At 33.2% G+C, this 26,928-nt stretch overlaps 5 protein-coding genes across 5 annotated transcripts; 2 read left to right on the top strand and 3 right to left on the bottom strand.

Annotated features, from left to right (window-relative positions):
* Positions 1–375: 375 nt before the first annotated feature.
* On the bottom strand, positions 376–2,070 carry LOC120139497 (peroxidase 47-like). The gene is made up of 5 exons (XM_039154693.1): positions 1,864–2,070; positions 1,585–1,773; positions 1,261–1,306; positions 903–1,064; positions 376–820 (listed from the first exon to the last, which is right to left on the bottom strand). Exons 1-5 carry the CDS (start codon positions 2,053–2,055, stop codon positions 441–443), a joined length of 969 nt encoding a protein of 322 aa, XP_039010624.1. The 5' UTR covers positions 2,056–2,070; the 3' UTR covers positions 376–440.
* Positions 2,071–5,757: 3,687 nt separating this feature from the next.
* On the bottom strand, positions 5,758–9,905 carry LOC120139534 (PHD finger protein At1g33420-like). The gene is made up of 5 exons (XM_039154716.1): positions 9,304–9,905; positions 8,410–8,536; positions 8,089–8,304; positions 6,872–7,483; positions 5,758–6,684 (listed from the first exon to the last, which is right to left on the bottom strand). The coding sequence occupies exons 1-5, from the start codon at positions 9,635–9,637 to the stop codon at positions 5,883–5,885; spliced, it is 2,091 nt and encodes a 696-aa protein (XP_039010647.1). The 5' UTR covers positions 9,638–9,905; the 3' UTR covers positions 5,758–5,882.
* A 1,412-nt stretch (positions 9,906–11,317) lies between these two features.
* Positions 11,318–15,469, top strand: LOC120139483 (protein SUPPRESSOR OF GENE SILENCING 3-like). The gene is made up of 6 exons (XM_039154680.1): positions 11,318–11,475; positions 12,028–13,044; positions 13,173–13,467; positions 13,638–13,882; positions 14,819–14,976; positions 15,127–15,469. The coding sequence occupies exons 2-6, from the start codon at positions 12,043–12,045 to the stop codon at positions 15,350–15,352; spliced, it is 1,926 nt and encodes a 641-aa protein (XP_039010611.1). The 5' UTR covers positions 11,318–11,475; positions 12,028–12,042; the 3' UTR covers positions 15,353–15,469.
* Positions 15,470–19,017: 3,548 nt separating this feature from the next.
* Positions 19,018–21,871, top strand: LOC120139496 (putative pentatricopeptide repeat-containing protein At5g08490). The gene has a single exon (XM_039154692.1). It carries the CDS (start codon positions 19,018–19,020, stop codon positions 21,667–21,669), a length of 2,652 nt encoding a protein of 883 aa, XP_039010623.1. The 3' UTR covers positions 21,670–21,871.
* A 2,497-nt stretch (positions 21,872–24,368) lies between these two features.
* LOC120139518 (VQ motif-containing protein 31-like) lies at positions 24,369–24,916 on the bottom strand. Its single transcript, XM_039154703.1, has one exon. The coding sequence runs from the start codon at positions 24,885–24,887 to the stop codon at positions 24,369–24,371; it is 519 nt and encodes a 172-aa protein (XP_039010634.1). The 5' UTR covers positions 24,888–24,916.
* Positions 24,917–26,928: the final 2,012 nt, after the last annotated feature.

The following is a 26,928-nucleotide window of genomic DNA, read 5'->3' as shown; positions in this document are numbered from 1 at the left end:
AAATTTTTTTTTAGCTCTGCTTCTGAGTATATGTTACGTGTTGAAAATGATAATATAATATTCTTAAACTAATGATAAATGTTTATCGTTAATTAATTAATAATTTCCATCCAATCAAGAATTATTTTATATTAAAATAAATATTAAGAAACAAAATACTTAAAAATTAAGAAACAAATTGGTGTTCAATTGGTTTTTTTTTTTTGCATTATACCTATTCGATAATATATAATGTAATGACGGAAATGATTGCAACTTCTAACATAGTTGTAATTTCAAAATAATAATAATTTAAACTTATTTTTAAAATATAGAAATATAAATTTACATTTTTCACCCATAATGGTGTGATAAATTGTAGTTTTGATTTAATTTTAATTTGATACTGCATTTTTAGTTTATACGATTTAGGTTACAGAAAATTATAGAATAGCAAATTTTCAGTTAATTTTGCGGCAGTTCTTTCGAACTTCTCCCTTGGGGCCTTCCTTAACATCAAGCCTCCCCATCTTCACCATTGACTGCTGGAAATCAAGGAAAAACCTTGCTTCGTTCATGACGTAACCATTGACAATGGCCCTCGTACCGGTCGCCGTATACAACACTTGATCCGAGAAAAGAACCCCATTTTTTCTCGTCAATGCATTGAAGTAATCATTGTCGAAATTTTTCGGCGTGTCGTCGAAAGATTGCTCAGCATTATCGCCTGCTCCACATGTTTTCGATAGTGCCTTGGCGAAATCGGAATCTAGGGTCGGATCTTGGTTACTCAACCTGTTCTTGAACGATGAACATCTTGCAACTCCTAATGTATGTGCCCCTGTATTAATGTACACGACCCATAATTAATTTGTGACACCAATTCAATAAAAAAGGTTACGTATAGTATAGATATAAATTACCGGACAAAGCGACCATATCTGTAGTAGTGAAACCTCGCCGCCCAAAGGCGTTGATGAGCTGAGAAGTGTTGAAGGAGGGGAAAGGCAAGTTGATTGTGTCTTCTATCTTAGACCTCCTTCCATCTCTTCTTCCTTTTGGTATATCATATATTGGCCCCCTGCCTGTTTTTCACCATTTAGTTGAACCGAGTTACGGATGTAGTTAGAGTATTATTCACGTAAATCACACACATCGAGTTTAGAATAATTAAAAAAATCTAGTAAATATTATTGATGGGAACATAATAATTTCATTTTTCGTGAGTGATTCATCCTTTCTAATTTGGATGGAGAATCGTGATCAATATTTTTGTATAACAGTTGGTTGATCGTGAAGAAGGAGAAGAGAGAGAAGAAGTAAGAGACTGTAAAAAGTGTCAACCGTTGTTTCAGTTATGTTGAAGAGTATTTATAGTGACCAGTCATATGATCTATGATGACCATTAGTAGAGTAACAAATTAGGTAGATTTAATAATCAGACTTTAGATTTTATTTTGGTGAATCTATCAAAAGTTTTATCTACACATTATATTTGACTGATGGAATGTTGACGATTTTTATCATGTTTAATTTTACGAATACTTTTGGAGGCTGTTTTTGGAGACAAAACAAATGTATAATGTAGGTTAAGCAGTTAATTACCCAGAAAATTGCATCTCCAGCAGCCATTGCAACAATATCGGCACACGAGGCAATGCCGGGGCATTGCTCTTCAAGTTGCTCCTTGGCATCATCAATAACCTCAAAGCCTCTCAAGCTCAAGTTCGCAGGGGAATCTTTTTCTGCGGTGTTATCCTCTGTCGAATCGACGAGAACGGACCCGTCACATCCCTGTTCAGTTCACCACATATTCGAACACGAGTCGGATCAATTAATCGGAAATGAAAAAGGAAAGGAAAATGAGAAAGAGAAATTAGGGACCTCAACGAAGCAATCATGGAAGTGCATTCGAAGCAAGGCAGCTGCTAGGGATGGATCATTTTGCAAAGCTTTGTTAACAGCGTTCTTCACTATTGACTCGGCAAATGGGAAAGTGGTAATGTAGTAGTCCATGCGGAGACTATTTGCGCTGCCGATGACAATCAGCATCACTAGCAACGTAGCCATCGCCATCTTTGCTAAACTCGAAGGCCAACCAATGAACTGAATGGATTCAAAGAGAAAGTATAGCTTGCTACAAAAGTGGACAGGAAATGCATATATAAATAAGTTTATTATAAGAATAATGCCAAAAAAAAATTAACCAACTTTTAATTTTCGTCCTTATTTTTCTATAGTATTTTAGTCGTAACGTTTCATTTTAAGAGAAAAAAACTTCAAATATTTGATTAAATAATCATTTTAGCCATTATTCTTTGTTTTTGAAGCATTTTGGTCTTAACACTTCATTTAGGATAAAAAAATTCTAATTTGAAGCGTTTACCTTTTATTGACTAATAGTTTCTATCAGCAAAAATATTTTTTTACCTTAAAATGAAATATCTAGAATTAAAATACTAAAAACAATAGAGACCAAAATAAATATTTAATCTAAGGCTAGAAATATTTTTCCATCACTGTGAACACACTCATCTTTATACTAATAGTGAATTAGATGATATTATCTTTTTACAATATTCTATTTCATTTATACAAAATACGAAACATTAGAAATAAATAAAATATGACAATCTTAATTAAATCAATTGCATGTAGGACTACACGTAACACATTTACTATACTTTAGATATTCATAATGTTTGCAAAAGTTATACCGAACAATTTTCTTCTCTCAATACAATTTTATTAGCAATTTTTTTTAAAAAAAAAAATCCAATTTATTTCGTTCGTGAAAATTATTTTAAATCCATATGAGACAGGTTCAATAATAAAATTAAGGTCTCGAATACTTTAAAGTCTTTAAATCTGGCTTTATGTATATTATGTATAGATTATCATCATTTCTTTATGTGAGTGCTATTCAAATTTATTTTAATTTTTCAAATGTAGGTTGTAATATTTGATTTTGATTATAATTTTCTCAAAAATATTTATAAAAAATCTTAAAATTTATTAAAATTAAGAAGAAAAATAAAAAATGGCAGAAAATTGATAATACTTTTTTTGATAAATTTAGGATAACTACAATATAATATATATTCAAATATTATAAATCATTTGACAATGAACATTCATACATTCATATATGAGGTGGTCAAACTTAAAACCTCAAGGGATAACAATAATCTCTTGCTTGGTTGGTGCGAAAAACTGATAACACCTAAATAACTTGGAATATATGAAAAAAAAGATAAATTACATTTTTAGTACCTAAATTATTATTTTTATTCTGTTTTGATACTTAACTTTTATTTTTTTCAAACCATATATAATATTTAGTTTAAGTTTCAATTCGGTACCATGTTGTTAAAAAAATTACAAGATTACTAAAGTGATATTTTTTATAAAAAAAATCAATGATGATATGACATTACATTAAGGTGACACATGAAATCACCGCAACATCATCATTAAATTGTTAACGATAGGACACACATAAATTAAACGTTAAGTATAGGTTTGAAAAGAATAAAGTTTAGGTGTCAAAATGAAACAAGAGTAATAATTTAGATAGTAAACTTGTAGTTTATCCGAAAGAGAACCGTAGAAAACATTGGGATAGGAATGAAATGAAGGGAAGTGGAGGTACGTGGAAATTGGTATGCAGCTGTTTTCCATGTTGAATGGTCTCATTGTCTTCCATAGTGGACTGTGGAGGGAGAGGACTTTGTTGGTATTTTATGGAATTTGCCACCCAAATCCAATTATCCTATTTCAGTTGTTTCTACGCGTACAACTTAAAAACAAATTGGGTAAAATGTACAAGATATTGTTGCTTTTTTGTTTTTGTTTTTCTCATCAAAATTGTTATTAAATTATAAATTGATATGATTTTAATACAAAATTTTAGTTTTACATACAATTATACCACTGAATTATTAATCTACTAACAATTAGATGATATGATATTTTGGTGTTGATGTAGAAGCAAAAAAATTATATTGTTTATTTTATCTCACCACTTTCTTCAGTAAAATTAGAATTTTTCACTCATTTTTATTTGTTGTCGGAAATCGTCACTAATTCACGTTTTCTGTAACTCCTATAAACAACGATGAATTTGTATTATCGTCTCCTATAATTTTGTTGGTTTAAATTTTTCAAAAATTTCTTTAAAATTCACAAAATTGAAAGAAAAAAAAATACATTTTTTATGTTTAGGGGATTTCTAGGCTTTGAGGGGTTTGGGGATTTTGTTCAAAAATCTAAATTGTAAGTAGTATTGGTTTTGAGAAGACGAACAACATACCTCAAAACTAGTCTCATGATCATCGAGGAGATTTGATAACACATTGAACCTTAAAAAGATTTTTATTAATTTTGAACTGATTTTGTAGAAAACCAATCCAATGAGAAGAATAAAAAGTGAAATGAAAACATTTTGGTATCATATTATTGCTAATCATAACTGATGACCGACAATTGATTGTCGGTAAAAGTTTAATGCCTAAAAATGAATCATTTTGAAGTTTAATGACAAAATCGATATATAAAATAAAAAGTTTAAAGAGCTGTAAAAATGATGATATTACATTGACGAAAATTTCCGTTCATATCATTGTAATGTTTATCATTTAATGAATCAATGCTATAATTGTATATAAAATTAAATATTTAATGTTATTTTGAACAAAAAAATAAAATTTAATAATATTTGAGGTAATTTACTCAAACAAATTATGATGTTAAAAATGACTAAATGGATTGGGAACTAAATGTTAGACGCTGAATCCAATCAATATTTCAAATGGATCTAATTTTATACAAAATCATTTTATGTCTAATATTTTTGTTTAAATCCTTTTCGATTTTAAGAAAATACTTTAAATTCAAACATCTAACCCGATGGTTCAACTGGTTTGGATAAAACTAAAAGAAAATTTGTAGAATTTAGTTAAATATTTTTAATTTTTTTAAAATTCTATATAAAATTCTATATAATATATATTTTTCAATTTTATATTTTACATAAATTTTAGAGCAAAATAATATTAATTTTAAGAGTAAACATACAAGATACTACTAATTTTTAAGTCTAAATTTAAATGGCATAATATGAATACATTTTTTTTACTATAATGATATGGACAAAACAATGTCATTTTGGTGACGACGAATAATGTCTTAAACAAAATCGTTTTAGATATTAAATTTTAGGGGTATATTACTTTTGAGTAGGTTTCATGAAAAATCAATCAATGATAGAAAAAAAAAGGAAATAAAATGCAAATGTTTTAGTACAAAATTTGCCGTGAAAGACGAGCGATGATTGACTATCAGTAACGATTGAAAAAATGTAATGCCAAAATTTAAATTTGTTTAAAAATTCAATAACAAAAGTGACACTTCATCTAAAATTTGATGTCTAAAATAACATCATTTTAAATATCAATAATCATCGTTAAAATGATATAATTTTATCCGTATCATTTGAATTCTAATAGACATACTAATATAATTAAAATAAAAATAAAAAATCAATGTTATCAATAAAGAAATTGAAAGTCGAATTTTATCACGGAAAATTCAGTGAGATATCTTGTGTAGTTTACCCAACAAATTATTTTAATTTGTGGAATTTCAACTCTCCAAATTTCATTTTAGAATCGAAAAAGAGACTTCAGCAAAATAAAAGCAAAACGGACAAGATGATAGTCAAAAGCCCCAAAACGGGATCATAATTTCTTTCTACTTGATCCTTTTTTTTTCCCATTCTTTTTATAAAATTAAATAATCTTGGCAAAAATATATACAAAGAACAAAACAACGGCCTTTAGGCCAGTTCCTTTAATGTACACGTTGATGAAGCCTCCCTTCAGAACACCCCCACATTTCAACCATCATGGGGAGTTCAAGCTCTTTCCGTAGCTTCTGGTCTCATTCTTGCATAGACCAACGCTTGGAGTCGTCCGCACCAACTCTTTGCTGCATCGGTTGCAAAGAAACTTGGCAGGCACTGCCTCGGAATCCTTAGTTCCGGAACACCTCGTGTGCTGCCACACCCCACATACATCGCAAGCCAACATCCTTTCCCCATCATCATCCTTGGCTCCGCATTTGCAGTCCACTGTCCACCTTTCCATCCCTCTTTCCAACCTATATTTACTAACCCCGATTTTCCATGGACATCTAACTCGAAGTCGAGCTGATCCCGTTGACCCCATCAAGAGCTTGACCTGGGTGGAATCCTCTACACCTCCAAAGCCAACCAACTCCTCAGCTTGGAATCTTCTGAATGCCAAATATACTTCCTGGAAAGCCCTCAAAGCTTCAGTCTTAAGGTCTGCTACAGTTGCTTTCTCTGGTAAAACTACTAGTTCTGCAGGTGGATCCGGCGCGATTTCTTTATGTTGATCTGTAAGCTCCAACTCACATGAGATGCAAACTAAATCTCCATTCCCACTCGATAGCGTCTCATTCTTGTAATGTTTCACAAATTGCTTGCAGTCAAGGAGCTTCTCAGCTGAGCTGATGGCAAGATTTCTAATTTCATCAGGAGGGCAGATCGACATGGTTTGAGGATGGAGTATGGATTGGTACAAGAATTTAAGATCCTGCTTAAGAATTTCCTTGCATGGAGGACAGTTAGAAACACAAGTATCATTCCCACTGGTGCTTGCAGACATATTTCGAGGCTCAAGCCTGTAACAGATGAAAACAAAATATTAGAGTATGTACTGTAAATACTACAACTGCTTTTTGGACAAGTAGAAGTAAAAGTAATAATCCCATGATTAGTAAATTGTTCAGAGACTGTAAAATCTGATGGCTGCACGGGCAAAAGACAGGTTTATGTGAACAAGGTATTTAAAGACATCAAATCACATACCTATACTCAAGAGAACCAGAATCAGGATTGCGTCTTGCATTGACAACCCTTCCTTCACCTGCCACTTTCCCACGAAGTTCCATGAGGCAATTCTCAAGGAGAGCTGGAGGAGCAACTCTGCAGACAGCTCCCTTAAGTGCACGTGAATTTACCCAGTTGGACCCAGATACTGCCCGAAGCACTCTAAACATGGCCTCTTCAACACGTGCAACATCAGCTCTACTCCATGATAAAACCCCTGAAGAAGTACGTTGTCTCTTGAAGGTAGGATCCCCGACCCTTGAGGTAGACTTACGAGCATCATGGATCAACTTCATTAGAAAACAAAAGAGGTCCTTTATTTTTACAAGTTTGCTCTTTGATAAAGACTGGTAAAATGAGATAACGTCCTGTAGTTGGGTGCTGGGTTTCAATCCTTGCAGCAGAAAGATGGATAATGGAAGGCTACAAAGAGTTTCAACAGCTGATTTATAGGATTCAACCGTTAGGGCAAAACTACCAGTACCAAATTCATAACCCCATTCCCCATACCATGGACGGCCTTTGGTAATGGCATGAAGAAGTCGGTACTCCAACCCATACTTTGTTGATACATCCATCACGCTTACCTTCCTGTTTGTTTGATAATGCAAAACAGCATCACAATAACATGATTAAGTTCAATCACAAAGCTAAATGCATACAAGTAATATATAAAACTGTATTGAACAAGACAGGACAAAAAAGAGCACTGATCATAATATTATCTAAGAAATTTCACTGCAAAGACCCTAAATAGGACACATAAACAGAAAATTATCAGCACCAGATGATATGCTCAACCATATTTTTTAGGAAGAAAAGATTCACACTGGCCAAATTAAATATCTGCAAATTGCATATAAGGTATTTAAATAATTTGATAGGTTTTTTTACTAATACAAGATAATTTAAAGGAATCAATACCAAATGTTACCAATCTTTTCTTCTACTCCCTTTTTTCCGCCATAGAAAGAAGGGAGGTGTTGAGTTGTTGATGGGATTTAAATAGATCATCTAACTCAGCATATGTGTATTGCAAAAACGAATTAAAAACGGTATAATTAATTTCACTATTTGCAGACTCATACAAAGCACAAGCAATAACTTCAAGAATACGATTTGCAAGGCAAGGAGAGTGGTCAATCTTGGACATATACGATCAAATTTGCAAGGAAACAAACACTTAGATATCTAACCTGACGGCAAGGGTTTTACACAGTCGGTCCCAGAAATCCATGATATGACATCCTGAAAGAACCCTTGAACCCCCTTCCCTGCCATTGACCCTAAGAAGGTGGCCATATCCATTAGAATGGATTACACCGTGTAAAAGATGAGTTGTGTCCTCCAACTGGTGATACACCCATTCCTCAACATCATCTGTAGTTGCCACATGGCTGCATGACTTGGACCTGGAAAAAAATGATGCAAAAAGAAGTTAGACACGACAACTCGAACAAATCCATGCAATGTTATGCACCATGATAACACATGCATACGTAGATCAATGGAATCACCTTAATTCTGACAAGTGCAGGTTATCTCCACAACGCACACATGGTTTACGGTTGCCACCAATGGCGTTACCATCAGCCGTTATGATGAAGTGGTAGCGTTTTGAACATACCGGATGGCCGCTCCACCCTGATAAACACACCAACACAAAAACCATTATTTAGACATGACGTGTCAAGAAACAAATGGATAATTTACTAAAAAAATGCCTGCAAATAAACATAATTTAAAAAATAAGTGGATGATGAGGTGTAAATATGCAATTGGGTAAGGAAGAAAGAAGCTCAAATACGAATAGATGGTGACGCGTGAAGTATTGATCAGTCTTATTTAGTAAAGATAACTTAAATAAGAATAAAGGAGATGGGTATAATGGTAAAATAACAATGCAGAAAGATGCAATGCCAGCTGTTCCGGAGCCCTAGATGATGGTGTCCGGTCAACATCGAAACCAACCATTCAAACACACGTGCCACCCCACCCACAGATTACAATACCTATAGTTCATTATTTATTCCTATCAACACAATCCAAAATCAAACAAATTTATCGTTTCATTTATTTTCTCCCGAGAAACTCACAGCTCATAGACATTTTTTTAACTCACCTAACACCATTATTATTATTATTATTATTATTATTATTATTATTATGTTCTTTGTCTAATGTATATCTTCTTGTTAATTTTACAAATTATCGAAAAAATAGTACTAATAAATATCCATTTATTTTTAGTATTATTAGGAAAGCATCATTTTTTAAGTGTATGTATTCCCCGTTATCTAAGGAAACTGCAACCGGCGAGCTAACGGAGAAAAATCGGAAACACGGAGAAAGTGACTAGATATGCGTGTAAGACATAGAATCGGTCAATGACTCGGTCCGAGCCCACTTACCAACGACTCGGCACTGATCACAGTAGATGGATCTAGATCTAGCGACATCCTCCTCCACCACGTCTAGGTAGACCACGGAGGAGGAGGGATCGGAGCTTTCCGTCGCGTCGCCGATTCTCAAGACGATCTGCCAGGTCATGACGTGAGGAAATAGCGACGAGAGAGGTGGCATGAGCGCGTGCTTCGACAGGAAAGACCTGATGTTGGCGCGAAACGGCGTGGCGGCGCCAGATCCGGAAGCGGAGGTGGAATAGGAAGGGAACGTGAGGAAGTCGTAAAGATCGGCTGTTACTCTTCTCTTCATCCTTTTCATCGGCAAACCGTTCACGACCATACTTAAAGCAATAGCGGCGCGTGTATCGGATTCAGAGCGCGTGATAGAAGATTGAAGAAGCAATCAAGTGGATCTAATGGGGTACAAGAGGGGGTAGGAGGAGGTAGGAAGAAGAAGAAACGATGTGTGGTTTGTTTTAGCGGTTAGTGTTGAGATGAGGGAGAGAGCAGCTTCGGTGTTTGATCATCAATCAATCAATCAACGTTAATATTATTATATATGATCTGATATTTTATCGCGATATTATCTGCCGAGACTTTATTAAAGTCCGTTTCGTTTGAAATTGAGAAAACAAAAGGAGTGGATGTGGATGGGGTTATTATATCCACAATACGACTTTCTTATAATGCATTCCTTCTGCTGCTTGTCCGTCCGATTGCCGAAGTAAACGACAACCAACTTGTTCCTTGTTCCGGAAGAATCATAGCCATAGTGGGATTTGAATAATTGAAAAACATTATTTTAATATTCCCTATTAAGTCGGTTATTCATTGTTTAGGATTTGTTTTGATAAATATTATATAATCAGTTTTCCTAATCCTATTAAATATGGTTTTTAATTCTATGATGTAATTAATTATTAGCTACCTTCTATGCTAATATTGAGTCATTATTAAATTTAGGGTTACCCAACTCATTTACATTAACTGTATATAAATTATATAAAATGTAAATTTTATGAATACTAGGAGTAAATTATAATTATGACAAATACATTATCAAAGTTAATCAAATCAACGATTCTTTAAATATGTTTAAATATATTAATTTTTTTATATAGATTTAAAACTTCTTATTTATACTCGAGAACATGTCATATTGCATGAAGTATCATTAATTCGTGTCATACCAATAAATAATCATAAATTATTCTTGTTATAAATGATTTTTAGTAAAAAATCAAATATTTCTCATCTATTTTTTTTATGTATAATATATATTCATATTTAATTTATTAATCATTTATAATTTTATGAGGTGAAGAAATATTATTGTAAAACATGTAATTTTTTTAAAATAATATCTAACTTTGAATTATTAAAAAATAGATCTTATACATTAAAAATAATATCCTTATCCACTCGAGATCATAATGTTATTTTTTTGTCATATTATATTATATATATAAATATGACAGTTATGAAAAATATTTAAAAATATAAGTTTAATATACTAATTATATTTTATTGTATTTATTCTCAAAAGTTATATAGTGTAACAATTAAAATATTTTTATAAATTTTCATTTAAATATTTATAATTCAATATTAAAGTTTAACTTGTTGAAAAAAATTTATCACGTGGATAATTTAGTAAAATATATATCTAAGTAATTTTATATTTTTCTAATCAAACATTATAATCTTATATTCGTGCTAAACAAACCAAACAATACAACATTATCATTGCATTCCAATAATCTTATTTCTAAAGATAATTTTACATTTCATAAATCAAATGACTAAAAAAAGATGGACCAAGACGATCACTCCTCTTTAAAATTTTAATTTTTTTTTATATTTTACATTTTTTTTACGTTTATTATTACAAATATAATATCGTCCCTAAAATTATATATGTATCTTAAATTTTTATAAACTCCCCCAGATTTAAATTTTTCTTCGGTCCTGATCGTACAATTGTATAAAATTATTCTCAAGTTGCTTTCCACCTATTCATCTATCCACCAAACCCTAAAGAGATTTGTGAGTCATTTCATTTCATAATTCTACTCAGCCCCAGTCTCACACTGCCCACTAATCTGCTCTCATCCCTCTCTGCCGCTCCTCCTCCTCATCGGAGTTAGCCTGCACCCTTCATCTATCCTATTCTTAGAGGTAAATTTCTTTTTCTTTTAACTATTTTTATGAGGTAACCCTAGTTTTGTTTCTTAGTTTCGAGGTAAATCATTTTGTGAGTTTATTGATTATATTGCTTGTTTTTCATTATTAGTTAATGGGTTTTCGTTGTCTCATTCTAATATTGTTGTTTTTGCGATGCCATAGTTCGTGCCACCATTTTTGTATAGGTTAGCAATTTTGCTCGTGTTAATCATGTCATGCCATGGAATATTTTAAGGTGTTGATTTTAAACATGTTGGCGGTGTTAGTATGTGTCTAGGTTTTGACGTGTTTAGCATTTCGTATTATGTTGCTAAGTCTAAGCAAATCCAATTTGTAAATGTTTTGATCTTTGCAAGTAAAGATTAAAAGAAATGCTTTGTGATCGAGTATGTTCAGCACCGGTGTCTAGCTTAAGACACTTGAAGACCATATACAGGCATTTTCATAGCTAACTGTTGTTGCCCTTTGTGTTTTTTTCTTCTTCATTTTTTGGGGAGGGGGATTTCGTCTACTTCTAAATGTTAATCTTATGGTATGTAACTATAGAATTGTGTTTGGAGGATGAGTTCAAGAAAAGGGAATGGAAACCCATCTTCCAAGGGGAAAGACTTATTTGGATTCTCTGGCACCAAGTTTGAGCAGCTTAGCCAGGGTGTAGAGGACATGAACCTGGGTTTACCTCAAGACGATGGTGATTGGGAGGTTATTCAAAGGAAGTCCAAGAACAAAGCTGGAAGCAGTGCTGCTAGACCTTGGGGTACTCAGAATTCCAATAGTAACTTGCGTGGTGGCATGAACACCAATGCCGGATCAGGAAGAGCCTCTGGCAATGCTTGGGCTACACATAAAACTGATTCTAGGACTGCAGCTGGCAGAGGAAATGCAAGACCCCAAACGTTCAACAAGACTTCCGAGAACAACAATGGGCCACCGTATGGTCCGAATCCTGTCATTCGCCTGCCTCTTCAGCATGGTTGGAATTGGAAATCTAGAGCTGGGTCCAATCCATCAGAGGGGTCACAAGATGGTAGTGGGAAAAACAATGTCAGCGCTGAGGTTGAAGAGGATGATATTGATGATGTCAATGATGTCAATGATGACTCGGATGATAATGATATAGATGATTCTGATGATGAACTTCTAACTGATGACTTTGATTCAGATTCAAGTCAAAAGAGCCATGAAACAAGGAAGAATAATAGATGGTTTAAGAAATTTTTCTCAAGTTTGGATGCCTTGAGCATTGAGGAAATCAATGACCCAGCAAGGCAGTGGCACTGCCCAGCTTGCCAATGTGGTCCTGGTGCTATTGACTGGTATCGAGGTCTTCAGCCTCTAGTGACACATGCCAAAACGAAAGGAGCAAAAAGGGTGAAACTGCATCGTGAACTTGCTGAACTCTTGGATGAGGAGTTGTGTAGAAGGGGCACTTCAGTTGTTCCTGCAGGTGAAGCTTTTGGGAAGTGGAAGGGTTTAAAAGATGAAGAGAAAGATCATGAAATAGTCTGGCCACCTATGGTTATCATAATGAACACAAGGCTGGAACAAGATGAGAACGATAAGGTAGTGTAATATCTTGCGCAATTTTTATTTTCAGATGTACTAAAATAATGAAGCTAATTGTTTCTAATTGAAGTGAAAATACTCTATTTTTATATCCTACTCTACATTTCATTTCTATTGTACTTCAGTGGACTGGTATGGGAAACCAAGAGCTTCTTGATTATTTCAGCTCGTATGCTGCTGTGAGGGCTCGCCACTCATATGGTCCACAGGGGCATCGTGGAATGAGTGTTCTGATTTTTGAGAGCACTGCAAGGGGTTATTTAGAAGCTGAACGTCTACATAAGCATTTTGATGAGCAAGGAACACATAGGGAGGCTTGGGATCGACGCAGGGTTTTATTTTACCCAGGTGGGAAGCGCCAACTTTATGGTTACATGGCTACAAAGGAAGACCTAGACAGCTTCAACCAGCACTCTCAAGGTTCTCTCTATTTGACTGAAGAAAACAATTTATATAATGCAGGGATAACATGCAAGATAACTTTAAATGCACAAGTTTTTTCTTTATCTTTTCCCCCCCACAAATAAGTAGTTCTGTAGATACTTATGCAGTTGGTTGATGTGCTGTATAATTTATCTATTGTTGATTAGGCAAATCTAGGCTGAAATTTGATATGAGATCCTATCAAGAGATGGTTGTTAACCAAATCAGGCAAATGAGTGAGGACAATCAGCAGCTTATTTTTTACAAGAACAAAGTTGCAAAAGAGCAAAGGCTAAAAAATGCACTTGAAGAGTCTTTTGGTATTGTGACTGAGAAGCTCCGTAAGACCATGGAGGAGAACAGAATTGTAAGACAAAGAACCAAGATGCAGCATGAACAGAACAAAGAAGAGGTAATTACTTCAATTCTTGATAGTTTTATGTCTGTGTTGAGCTGTAGTCAGCAGCATTCTTCATATACATGTTGCCAGAAATTTGGTTCTGGTGTATTTATTACTAATTTTATACTATAGTACATATTGTAACCTACTGGTTTGTGATATCTTACAAGGATTGATTAATGGCGCATGCTTGCAATTGCTTATCTTGCTTGATCTTTAATTTTGGATATGTTCATATCTTAGGATCTTCTATTACTGTCTCATGTAGTTTACTATAATCAACATTGCCTTCTGCCCTCTTTTTCTAGATTGCAGTTTTTGTTTGGCATGTTTTGGTTCCATCAGTTCACATGCAGTGCACTATTTATGTATGTTTTGTTCCAATTTTAGATAGTTTATTAGCTATGTTCGTTTTGTTGTAGGCGGAAGAGAAAGTGATAAAGCAGTCTTCTATTTTTTTATAGCTGGTTAGATATTTCATGAGATGCTGCTCTAGGTTGTCATGAATTGCTTAAAATCCTTGACCTTTACCCCCAAAAACTATTGTTGTGCCACAGATGTACACACATCCTGCTTTGTCCTCAAAAAGAACTTGTTATTCAAATGAGCTTTTGTTGTTCACTAATTATTACTAGTAAATGATGGTGGTGGTGATCGTAAAAGTTTCTGTGTATCTGGAACGGAAGCTTCAATTGGCATTACATTTTTATCGTGAGGACCAATGTTTCCACGGTAAATCTAGCTATTTGCTAGGCTTGCAATTAAGGCATGTAGTCAGACATGAAGCTGCTTCGGCTTGATATAGATTCATGTGTTAAACCATCTATTCCATGTTGGCTGATGTTCAAGTAGATGTAGATCGAGTGATCTTCTTCCGGATTCTTCTACTTGATAGAACAGTCTTTCTATTTTCTGCTATTTGACTATATCCTGTTTTGATCTTCCCAGATGGATTACCAAGAGCAATTCTTCCAGGAGCAAATCAAATTCATCCATGAAGCCAGGGATGAGAAGGAAGAGTGTTTTGAGAAGTTGCAGCAGCAGCAGCGTGAGAATGTCAAGCTATCTAACCCCAATCCTTCAAACACAGAGGAATACAAGCGCAGGTACATAATTCTGTTACTTTTCTGTAGTTACCTGTGTGATTTGACCGAACATGTAGTCGTTTTACATAAAAACATAGCTACATCTCATAAGACAAAATGTTGTAAAATTGATTTGTGCTCATCTTTTCTTTTGGAAAAATTGATTTGTAGGGCGGATGAAATTGCAAAATTCATAAAGTTCCAGGATGAAGAGATACAGGCTTTCGTGGCTGAGAGGGACAAGCTGATTAAAGCACATGAAGAGAAGATGACTACTATGAGACAGAGGCATTGGCAGGAAGAAGTTAAGCTGGAAAAGGAGTTTGATTCTGAATTGAGCCACCTTATGGAGAAGTACACTCTGGATGGTTCGAAAGTCGGCACCGGCAATGCTTGACGACGGTATGTTAGGAAGTAGTAACAGACATTGAACTCTGTGTTTCCTATGGAACGTTTGTGATGACACTGAATATTTCTTCTCCACTCGAGTTATACAACTCAAAGAATTGAAACCCAGGTAGTAGCTTCAGAGACTACATTAAGGGTCAAATCCCAGTAATATAAAAGAAAAAAATGATGAAAATAGTTTGCTTTGTTATGCTCGTGTTGTTTGCGTGGGCATGGTTCAAATCAAACACTAGTTTCTAATGACTAAATTATACAAAATTAACTTTAGTATTAAATTTCAAAGATTTCCTCCAAATAAAATAGTCTTCCCCCTGAAAAATTGCATAATGATAATTCATTCAACATTTATTTCTTGTTTTGATATAACTACCCGTCAAATTTACTCAATTACAAAGTCCACTATAGGGGTGATTTTCTTATTCAAAATTTTTTCATTCACAAGGTTGGAATTTAAATTTGAATTTGTTTAAAAGATTTATATCTCATCTCATTAGATTAATTGGTGTCTTATTAGACTAGCTTATTATTGACCAATCACATTATTTTTTTGAATTAATCACTGGTATTCGATCTATATACCGATTAATCTAGATTGAGTACTGTAGAGGCGAGGACGGCCTTCCCAACCCAGTTTGCTCCATTCGCAAACGTCAGGATTCGAACCCCTGACATTGCTTAAGGTACCTAGTGTCTCATCTTATTAGACCAACTGATTGTTGGTGACCAATCACATTATTTAATTTAGGGTTAATGCAATGGTCGTTTAGGGTTATAGACTTTTGGGTGTATATTGTTAGGTTGGAGTATGTTATACATATTATAGGTCATGGATTCAATATCTATTAAGAATAAAGTTTTTTTTCTCTCCTTTAGATAAAAATTATTCAAATGATAAAAGGTGGTAACCTATTCTCATGAGGTTTGATAAGAAAAATCCACGAACTCTTAAAAGTCTAAATAGATTTACCTTTATAAATGAGTAATGATTCATTTTAATGTAATGTAAATGAAATTATAAATTATATTATATTCTAATATAATTATATACTAAACATAATGCATATTTTGACTTAATATAAATAAATATAATTTTATAAAATTATCGTGGATGATTATTATATTTTTTATCACCACTTTTATTTTTGCATTTTTAAATATTTTTTATGACAATGCATGTAATATTTTAAACTTTATTTTAGTCTAATTTACATATATTAAGTTTTATATGATTATATTAAGAGAACACAAAAAATAAAAAACTTAAACGCAACCATGAGTCTCGTTAAAAAAATTCCTTAAACCTAAGTGGAAAAAAAGAGTATACCATGGCTACGGAAAACATCAAACAGTCCGGAAGGTGGCAGAGTATATCAACAAATCGAACACAAAAATATACACTGCAGTAAAATACCACTGTCTAATTCCTGGGCTGCATAAGAACAAAAGTAATCATGCGGCAGAAATAACAAGCCATCGAGGAAGATGCATTAACCATGGAAGAGTCTTTTCCCCGAGCAAACTTCACCTAGCTAGCCCACACCAAATCAGTAAGCAACACTAGCAACCAATAATCTTCAAAACAGTCACCAGGTTACCACCAGACTGTGTTATCAGCCCGAATATGAATCGAATACATGACATCAAAACTACAATGGAGCCGAAATTAACAATCTGCAAAAGCAAATACCAGGCCACCTACGCAAATCTGTAGGCTGAGTGAGATCAAACAGTCGAAAGCTACGTCCAAATTCAAAAATGAATCCATAACATCAATCTTCCACTAAGAGTCCAGAAATTTAAATCTCAATCCCCAAAAAATCAGCAAGAAACAAGGACACTACCAACAGCAAATGTTCAGCAGGAAAGAACCTGATCTAAAAATCAGTAGGGCGACTTACAAACGGGGGAAATACACGGATGTAACAACGCCAAGCGCCTGCATCTATCCATCGAATTCAACCTTTTCTCAAAACAGAGCGACCACATTCGAAATCAATGAGCCAATGCATAGCAAAATTATACTAACCAGATGAAAAGAATCAACCAGTCAAACAAAAACTATTAATCACGAAGACAGCAACAATCACGTCCAATCATAACAAAAATAAAAAGAATTATTTAATTAGAATATAACTTTATAGTATATAATTTCAATTTAATTGTTTTTAGTTTTTAATTTTAAATTAAGTCAAATGCAATTTAAATAAAATTTAACTTTATAGTATATAATTTCAATTTAATTATTATTTTTAATTAAAATAATAAAAATAAATAAATAAATGCATATATTTTTAATAGTTTTGGGTGATTACAAGATAAAATTTGTTCAATCTTTCTAATCTTAACAATGCACACATATCAAAATGTAATTGCTCGAACTCAGATCTTCTAAGTACAATATTCTCTTTTACTATTGAGATCATTCAATGGGATTGTAGAAAATGCATGTTAAATAATAAAAATGGTGTATATATATATACTAAATAGATCTTAAGGGGGTATATGAGCTTTTCTTTAAACTTTTAGGGGGTAAATGGGTACCATTCAAGCCATAGAGGGCTAAAAGTGTCTTTTACTCAAAAAGACCTCTTAAGTCGTTCTTACTTTTGAAATAAAGAAAATCAATAATTTTAAAATCAAAAGTAATTTAATCCCTATAATTACATTTGAAAATAAACAATTAAAGACAATTAACACATTTTTTTTATTTTTTAGTTTATTTTAAATAATTTTTATTAAATAATAACATTTTTAACAAATAATTTTGATTCTAAAAATTCGACATATAATTTGTAAAATTTTAAAAATTAAAGGGTTGATTTTTTTTAGAATTAAGATTATTTCAATAATTGATCACTTTTGAATTTGACAGACGCTAAGTTACTCTTATGTTATTGAGAGGACCAATTTTCCTAATGTCAAAATTGAAAGGACCTAAAATATTTTTTTACCTCTCTCTCTCTCTCTCTATATATATATATATATAAGCGTGTGTATGAGCGCAAACAGACGAGATAAACGACACATTAAGGTGCTGTTTGTTTTTGCAGAGGTAAAAGGTCTGCAGTTTGCGGATCACATCTACATGCATCTGCAACAGAAGATGTTGACTAAAAGTCTACAGTCTGCAAGAAGAAGACTGTTTGTTTTTTAAAGTCTGCAGACTACTAAAATAAACTGAAATATAAATAAACTGATTTTTTAAACTTAAAAGAGTTTTACAATACTGAAATTTAAATAATTTTAGTTTTACAATGCTGAAATTTAAATAATCTATACAACTATAATAATAATTTTTTTAAATAAATCAATTCATATTTTGCATTAATTGTTCAGCAATTTCATCTCGTAGCTGAGAAGCGGTTTTTTTTTGCAAAGGTTATTTTTAGGTGATGGTTTTTGTTTTTAATATTCTTTGAAGAGTTTGAAAGAATTTTAAAGATACAGTACCATAATCTTATATAACGCAATTTTTTGGGTTACTGCAATTCACTTTACGAACAATCATCGTGTTTCTACACACCTGAACGACTTCAATCTGACTAATCAATTATAAAGCTAACCACTGTGTTTTTAATATCACAGTAAACCCAACGATACCGGTACGAGTTACATTTTTGTTTTTTGTACTTTGCGCGAAAGCTGTTTGAGGGAATGCTTCACCGAGATGCAGAACACAAATGGATTAGTACGCTCAGTGAATGTACCAGATACGGTAGGCATTGCGAAGCTTTATCCCTTTTCATTCACAAGGTGCGGTGTTCATCCAGTTTTGGACTTGATCACCAGGTTTTTGCACCCATTCTTAAATCTTGTGCTGCCCTTCGGACCACCGCTTTGGGAAAGGCTCTCCACGGTTGTATACTGAAACTGGGCCATTTCTATTGCCAATCCGTGTCCAAAGCACTTCTTAACATGTATGCTAAATCTGGAGCTCTCCATGATTGCCATAAGTTATTCCGACAAATGCCGACTTCGGATCCTGTGGTTTGGAACATTGTCTTATCCGGGTTGTCGGGTTATCGGGAATATGATGATCAAGTTCTTGATTTGTTTAATTCAATGCGTGTTTCCAATGAATTGAAGCCAAATCCTGTTACATTTGCCATTGCTCTTCCTGTGTATGCTCGGTTAGGAGATATAAATGGAGGGAGGGTTTTGCATTCCTGTGTTATAAAGTCTGGATTGGAGGCACATACGAATGTTGGGAATGCATTAATATCGATGTACGCAAAATGTGGACTAGTAAGATCTGATGCTTATGCTGCTTTCTGTAGCATTTGCGACAAAGATGTTGTCACGTGGAATGCAATCATTGCAGGTTTTTCTGAGAATAATTTCTTGGATGACGCGTTTAGATTGTTCAGGGAGATGCTGAAAGGGCCAATAGCACCTAATGTTTCAACAATTGTGAGTATTATACCTGTTTGTGCTTCTTTGGCAAAGACTGTTGCCTGCTACTTGGGAAAGGAAATTCAATGTTTTTTACTGAGGACTGAGATGGGAGGAGATGTTTCTGTCTGCAATGCCTTGGTGAGCTTCTATTTGAGAGTTGGGCACATAGATAAAGCTGAATCAGTGTTCCGAAAGATGGAATCAAGAGATTTGGTTTCCTGGAATGCTATTATTGCTGGTTATGTGGCAAATGGTTATTGGCTGAGAGCTTTGGATTTGTTTCAGGAATTAATCTCTGCAAATATGTTTGAACCAAATTCTGCGACTCTTGTTAGTGTTCTTTCTGCCTGTGCACACTTAAAGGATCTCCAGGTTGGAAAAGTGATCCACGGGTATATTCTTCGGCATTCTTGCTTATATGCAATTACACCGGTGTCAAATGCCCTTGTTAGTTTCTATGCAAAATTCAATGACATAGGAGCCGCATATCAGACATTTCTGATGATTCCTTGGAGAGACTTGGTTTCATGGAATTCTATTCTTGATGCATTTGCAGAGTATGAATATGATGCTCAGTTTCAGGGACATTTAAACTGCATGCTGGGGGAAGGATTTAGGCCAGACTTCATCACTGTCTTAGCTATCATACAGTTTTGTGTCCGCGTTTCTAGTGTAGTAAAGGTTAAAGAAATTCATAGCTACTGCCTCAAGGCTGGTATGTTACTAGGTGATTATGAACTTACTGTTATAAATGCAATAATTGATGCATATGCCAAATGTGATAAAATGGGATATGCTTCCAGGATATTTCAGAATTTATCGAGAAAGAATTTGGTTACATTCAATTCAATAATCTCAGGTTACTTGAATTCTGGATCGTATGATGATGCATTTATGATATTTAATGGGATGCCTATAAGGGATCTCACCTCTTGGAATTTGATGGTTCAAGCATGTGCTGAAAATGATTGTCATGCTCAAGGTGTCAGCCTTTTCCATGAGTTACAAGCTCAGGGTCTGAAGCCTGATGCAATGACCGTTATGAGTATTCTTTCTGTATGTGCTCAATTGGCCTCTGTTTATTTGTTGAGGCAATGCCATGGTTATGCTATAAGAGCTTGTGATCAAGATGCTCGTTTGGAGGGAGCTCTTATAGATGCATATGCAAAAAGTGGTAGCATATGGATTGCTCATAAGCTTTTCTATTTAGCTCCTGTTAAGGATCTGGTTATGTTCACTTCAATGATTGGTGGGTACGCAATGCATGGTATGGGAAGTGAAGCACTTAGTCTTTTCTCTTATATGCTTGAGTTGGGGTTGAAGCCTGACCATGTTATCATTACTGCTATTTTATCCTCTTGCAGTCATGCTGGCCTCATTGATGAAGGGTTGAAAATATTTAATTCACTAGAGACTTCTCATGGGATGAAACCAAGCATTGAACAATATTCTTGCATTGTGGATCTTCTGGCTCGAGGAGGACGAATCAATGATGCATATTCTTTAGTTGCTGGTATGTCTATTGAAGCAAATGTCAGTGTGTGGGGTGCATTGTTGGGTGCCTGTAGGACTCATCACGAGGTGGAATTGGGTCGTGTTGTTGCGGATCATCTCTTTCAGGTTGAAGCTAGTAATGTTGGGAACTATGTTGTAATTTCAAACCTATATGCGGCAGATGCTAGATGGGATAGTGTCATGGAGGTGAGAAAACTGATGAGAACAAGAGATTTGAAAAAACCTGCAGGATGCAGCTGGATTGAGGTGGAGAAGAGAAATAATGCCTTCATAGCCGGAGACTATTTTCATCCTAAGAGAGAAATCATCTATAGTACTTTAAGTACCTTGGATCAACAAATGAAGGAGCCGTTTCTGTATGATAAGATCAATGTGTTCATGTATAGCAGCATTTAGAGCAAAAGAAGGATAATGCCGTTAAGTTGCTTTTATCCTTAAATGTTATTGATCAAAATCTTGACAGACTGAACACTTTTGTTGGTAAGGGCGTTCTAATTTAGTGGATCAGATCCATTGGATCCTCAAGTGAATCTAGTCTCGGTGGTTCTATTTGATATTCCACAACTTCAACAGATGAATTGGATAGAGGCAGCCAGAGCAGAAGGTTTCAGTTAACTATTGATATTTTAGCTTCTGCTGGGATTCAGTTAACTGTAAATAAATCATTTGCTTTTCTATATACAGTTGTTGACACTTGAATTATATTGTAATTTTCATTTTGAAGGTGATCTTCCAATGACAAAGAACAAGACATGATGGACGACTACTCATTTTTGTTTCTGAAGTTCAATGAGTCCATAAGGTACTAGCCTGCTATGCCTTCTTAAGGAGATGGGTGTCTTTTTTATTCATTGTGTGAATTTTTAAATTGAATGTTTCAAGTTATATATTACTTTAATTTTCAACATCTTAGAATTTTGTGTACCCTTTCTGCATAAGTTCAATATATATAAAAGTTAAAATTTCTAACAATCTGCAGCGTGCTAAAGTGGTCTCACTCGCTAGTTTGCGACTTCAGAAATATCAGGTTCATCATACACTTCCTATTTTCTAATCTTCATGTCAGGGTATATCTGAAGTATTTCTTTTTCTTTTTGATCTGTGTCATGACCTTAGAATTTTCTATTTGTCTTGATCTTCATGTCCAGATTAACAAGCATATCACTGCTTCCTATGTATGAGTAGTATGAAATTCAGTCGGTGTTAAGTGACTCAAATTTAACTCAAACAAAATCTTGAAAATATGTCGAGTCAGAAAAAGATGCTAAATAAGTTAAAGATTTAAGTCTAACAAAAACCAGAAATTACAGTATTCCTCTAATGCCGATCTGATTTATTAAGCCATCATGCTAATATAGTTACTATCAAGTTCTATTTTTCGTTTCTTGAAGATAGGAAACTCTGGTATCGTGAAGTTTTGATTTTCTTCAAGTGTTGACTTTACTATGCTATTTCAGATGTTATCAAGGTTCTATTGTATGTCTTTTGAGGTAAAAAGTTTCTGGCATTATTTTTACTTTAATTTTATATTCTGGTAAGTCCAGATTTAGTGTTTGAACTTAACAGACTCGCTTCAGCGTTTAATTTTAGTTGAGGAGTAGTCTTAAAGTTGATCAATAGTTTTGAGATTAGAGTATCTAGTGCTTGTTGGAATAAGATTACTACAAAACCAGAAATAATAATTTAACTTGTTTCAGTTAATACAATACTGTACAGAAAAACACTATTTTCTTCATATAATTTAACCGAGATCAACTGTTATAGTGCTGATGTAGCGGTTTACTATGTTGTCATGACAATCGCAATGCTGATGTCATAACTCATTTGTGAATGACAGCATGAAAGAGGGGTTGAATTGATTTGTTAGTTGACTTCAATGGTATAATCAAATTTTTGGAGTTCGAGGGTATAATTGATTTTAATTAAAAATTTGAAGGTTTATTTAAAATTTATTAAAAAATAGAATTATTAATTAAAATAATCATAAAATTTATTTAAAAAAATACTAATAATTATTTTAAAATTATACAACAGAAGACTTTTCTAATAAATTTTTTTATTTATTAATATTTTATAAATATTTTTAAAATTTAAAATTTTATATTTATATTTATAGGTATAATTTATCAATATATATCTTTTTATATTTTTTATTTTATAAAATGTTTACTAAATTATTTAATGTTTTATTTTTTATATAAATTTATTATTATTTAATAATGATTAATTTTTTAAAATTTTAATAATTTCTTAAATTCTTAATTTTATACTTAAACATTAAATAAGTCTTTGAACTTTCAATTAAAATTATTTGTGCCCTTGAACTCGGTTAAAACATCAATTATGCCCTCGAAGTTGACTAAAAATTTTAATTCAATCTCTTTGTCATATCATCATTTACACGAAAACTGTCACATTAGTATTTTTAGACGGTCACGTTAGCATAATAGACCTTCACACCACACCAGTATCGTAACTATAAACATCGGTCTAAGGATAAAATTAATGTAATTAATTGACATTGAGAGTAAAATTAGCACAATTAAAAAGCATAACATTATCTATTTGAGTTTACTTTAAGGTAAAACAACTCATTAAGTTTTTCTTTCTAAAAAGATGATTTTACTAGTTAAGTTTTTCTTTTTATAAAGATGTGATTTTACTAGTTGTACCTAATTCCGAAGGACGGATAAAGACTTCATTTTACTAAATCATGCATAATTTTCAAGAATATATTTTCAAACTTAAAAACGATTTTAACAAAGCAGGATACAAAATATCTACATTTTAATTATCAAAAGTATAACTTAAAATCAGATTAGTTCTTGTAGATTAGTCCCTAAAATCTAATCTGGATGTTTCAGTAATTCTCTACATACTAAGGGTCACATTCACATAAATTAATTGAATACAAATATTATTTTTAAAGAAGGAAATATTTCTGGTGGCAGGTAGAAGAGAATTATGGTCTGATCCAGTAAATGCTTCATGTTGGCAATTGATCTGCACTCCAATTTCATTGTAATTTTGAAGAACATGTCGGTCTTATGATCCTTCCATGAATGCATGCATCATCGAAAGGAATAAAAGGAAAATCATGCTTTATCGTTTGTTGTTGGAGATGTAAGAGGGAAGAGAACAAGTAATTGTGGGTCCATTTTTGCTGCTCTTGAGCGTGGTGAAGGAAGCAGATAGAAGCGTCTCTCTTTGATAGCCCTTTCTTCTTCTTCCGTGTTCAATTCACATTTCACTAATTCTTCCAACTCTTCGTCTACCAGCTGTAAGGTTAGCTTGGAGAAAATTGATGATGGAGTTCCCACTGGACTTGTCCGAACACTCGAGCTTCCCGATCTTCGTGGCGACGTACAAGGTTTAAAGCTCAATGGGGGTTTAACTATCTCCAGTTTCGGCCTCATCGTGTTTTGCCGTCTTTCATGGAGTTTGGGGATCGGCCTTTTCAAGCCGGAACCCATTGTGGCTGCTGCTTGTGCTGGATCGCTCTCCAACCGACCTGTTAACCGCTGCACGATCTCTTGGAATGTGTTGCTGTCTGTTTGCACGAATGCGGTCAAGGGTTTACAAGTGGCTGCAGTCTGGCTTCCAGGTTTTTCCATTCTCACCTCTCTCTTGAAACAAGCTTTTATTTCCAATTCTATGGTCACGACCTATATATAACCGGAACTAACATAAGATTTTATATAAATGAAACGAAAACAGCTTATCAATAGAAAAAAATAAATAAATAAAACATTAGAGAATTTAAAATTTTGAAATGATCGACTCTTCGGTTCATCCCTGCATTTAACAATTTACCCTTTGAAAATTTGTTAACAATTTATTGAGAATGCTGTTGAAACCAAACATTTTAGCTCCAAAGATGGAAACTTCTTATGAAAGAAAATGGAAAAAGAAAAGCGTACCTGAAATGTGGCTCTGGTAATCGACGAGAAATGAAAAACAAGAGATGGGAATTCGGCTATGTTCAAAACCATCCATATATATACATGCATTCATAAAAGCAAAAACAGATTGTAATGCTTAAGAAAGAAAGATGGTTGGTTATATGTTAAGTTGCAACCAAATTGAAGTTAAAGGTTTTATTTTGACCCAATAAGCCTTTTTTTTATTTTATATATATTTGAGGATTTTATGTTTTTGTTACGGATTATAACGAATAAATGAATTGAACGGAATATCTTTTAATTTATCTAACATATCTTTTTTAATGAACACGTTAAGTAATATCAATGGTAAAAGAGAAAATTTCTCCTTAGAGATCTTAAATTTAAGCAGTTGTGTCTGTATTATGTGTGCATTGTTAAGGGTAAGTGAGGCAAAGACACCAATCTATCCGCGACAATATTATGGGCGCATCGAACATAGTGTACACGAACCTCCCAATCTCTTTGCATAAGTTCTTTAATCACAACAAAGAGAATATTACCATGATCAGAAACAGATTTCAACAGTCCGCTTATAGCCTCCATGTTATCTAATTTCAGTTTTGTTTGCCGATATTTAGTTTATTATGTGTATAATTTTTTTTATAAAAAATATCTTTATGGGAAGGTGTGTCATAGCACGAGTTGACACGAGAGTTAATTAAGGTTTTTTTCTTATTTTTAGAGTGGACATATAAAATTCTACGGTGAATATAAAATAGTATATATTTAAAGACTTTTAATCATTTTGACAATAAATGCTTACGTCCTTGCATACGCGGTGTTTGAATCTAAAAACTCAAGAAATAACAATTCTCTTAACTCTTGAAATCGTTTAATTCGTGCATCATCCCATCTTGTATTAGAAGGATGGTGAAATGCTTTTGTGAGGTGTTAACGAATGTCGAGGACGACCTGTGATCACTGTAAAAGGCTTTTGACAACTTAACCTTATGTTAGTAATAATTCCCTAGGCTTATTGTATGGACATATCATTTTGATTATTTAGTTTATTATTATCATAATCTGTATTTTTATTATATAATAATATCTTTATAATAATATTCTTAATTATTTTAAATGTTCATAATCAACTATTATTGTAAAAACAACAATGAATTAAGATTAATATAAAGTCTGATTAGAATCCATTAGATGAATATGAGCATGAAATACAAATCAAATTCATATATATTATTGAGAATAAATATGAGATCGATTAGTTTTGAGATTAATACATAGTGATTGATTCTTTTAGTTGGGAATTGTGGTCATAGTCGTTGCACCAAAATGTTAATGGTCAACATCAAGGGATAGAGGTTGCGGTCTTATGAAGTAGTTCAATTTTAGTGATTTGGACGTAGTTTTCAATTTTTTAAGTCAATACCGAGATCTAGTCTCAGGCTCGACAACATGAGTTCGATAGAGAAAGAAGAAAGGAGAGAGGAAGGCTTGAGTCTTTTGACCTTTCTCTTAAGAAAAATAGAGAATTCTTTATATATTTGGTATCCTTCAATTCATGTGGTGTTAGTGGATTGTCAAATGGTTAAGAATAGGTTTTGTAGATAGATCAACGTTACTATAAAGTTATTGTGTTAATTTATTAAATATATAAAACTATTAGATTAGTCCACTTATTATAAGGTTTGTTGGGTCGGTGGGCTAATCTTATATTTTTATATATTTAATAATTGATTTGCACCATTTTCTTTTA

Source organism: Hibiscus syriacus, unplaced genomic scaffold, assembly GCF_006381635.1.
Source record: "Hibiscus syriacus cultivar Baekdansim isolate YM2019G1 unplaced genomic scaffold, ASM638163v2 tig00110761_pilon, whole genome shotgun sequence".
NCBI lineage: Eukaryota > Viridiplantae > Streptophyta > Magnoliopsida > Malvales > Malvaceae > Hibiscus > Hibiscus syriacus.
Note: the sequence above shows the minus strand (reverse complement) of the source record. Positions and strands in the feature narration are given on the sequence as shown.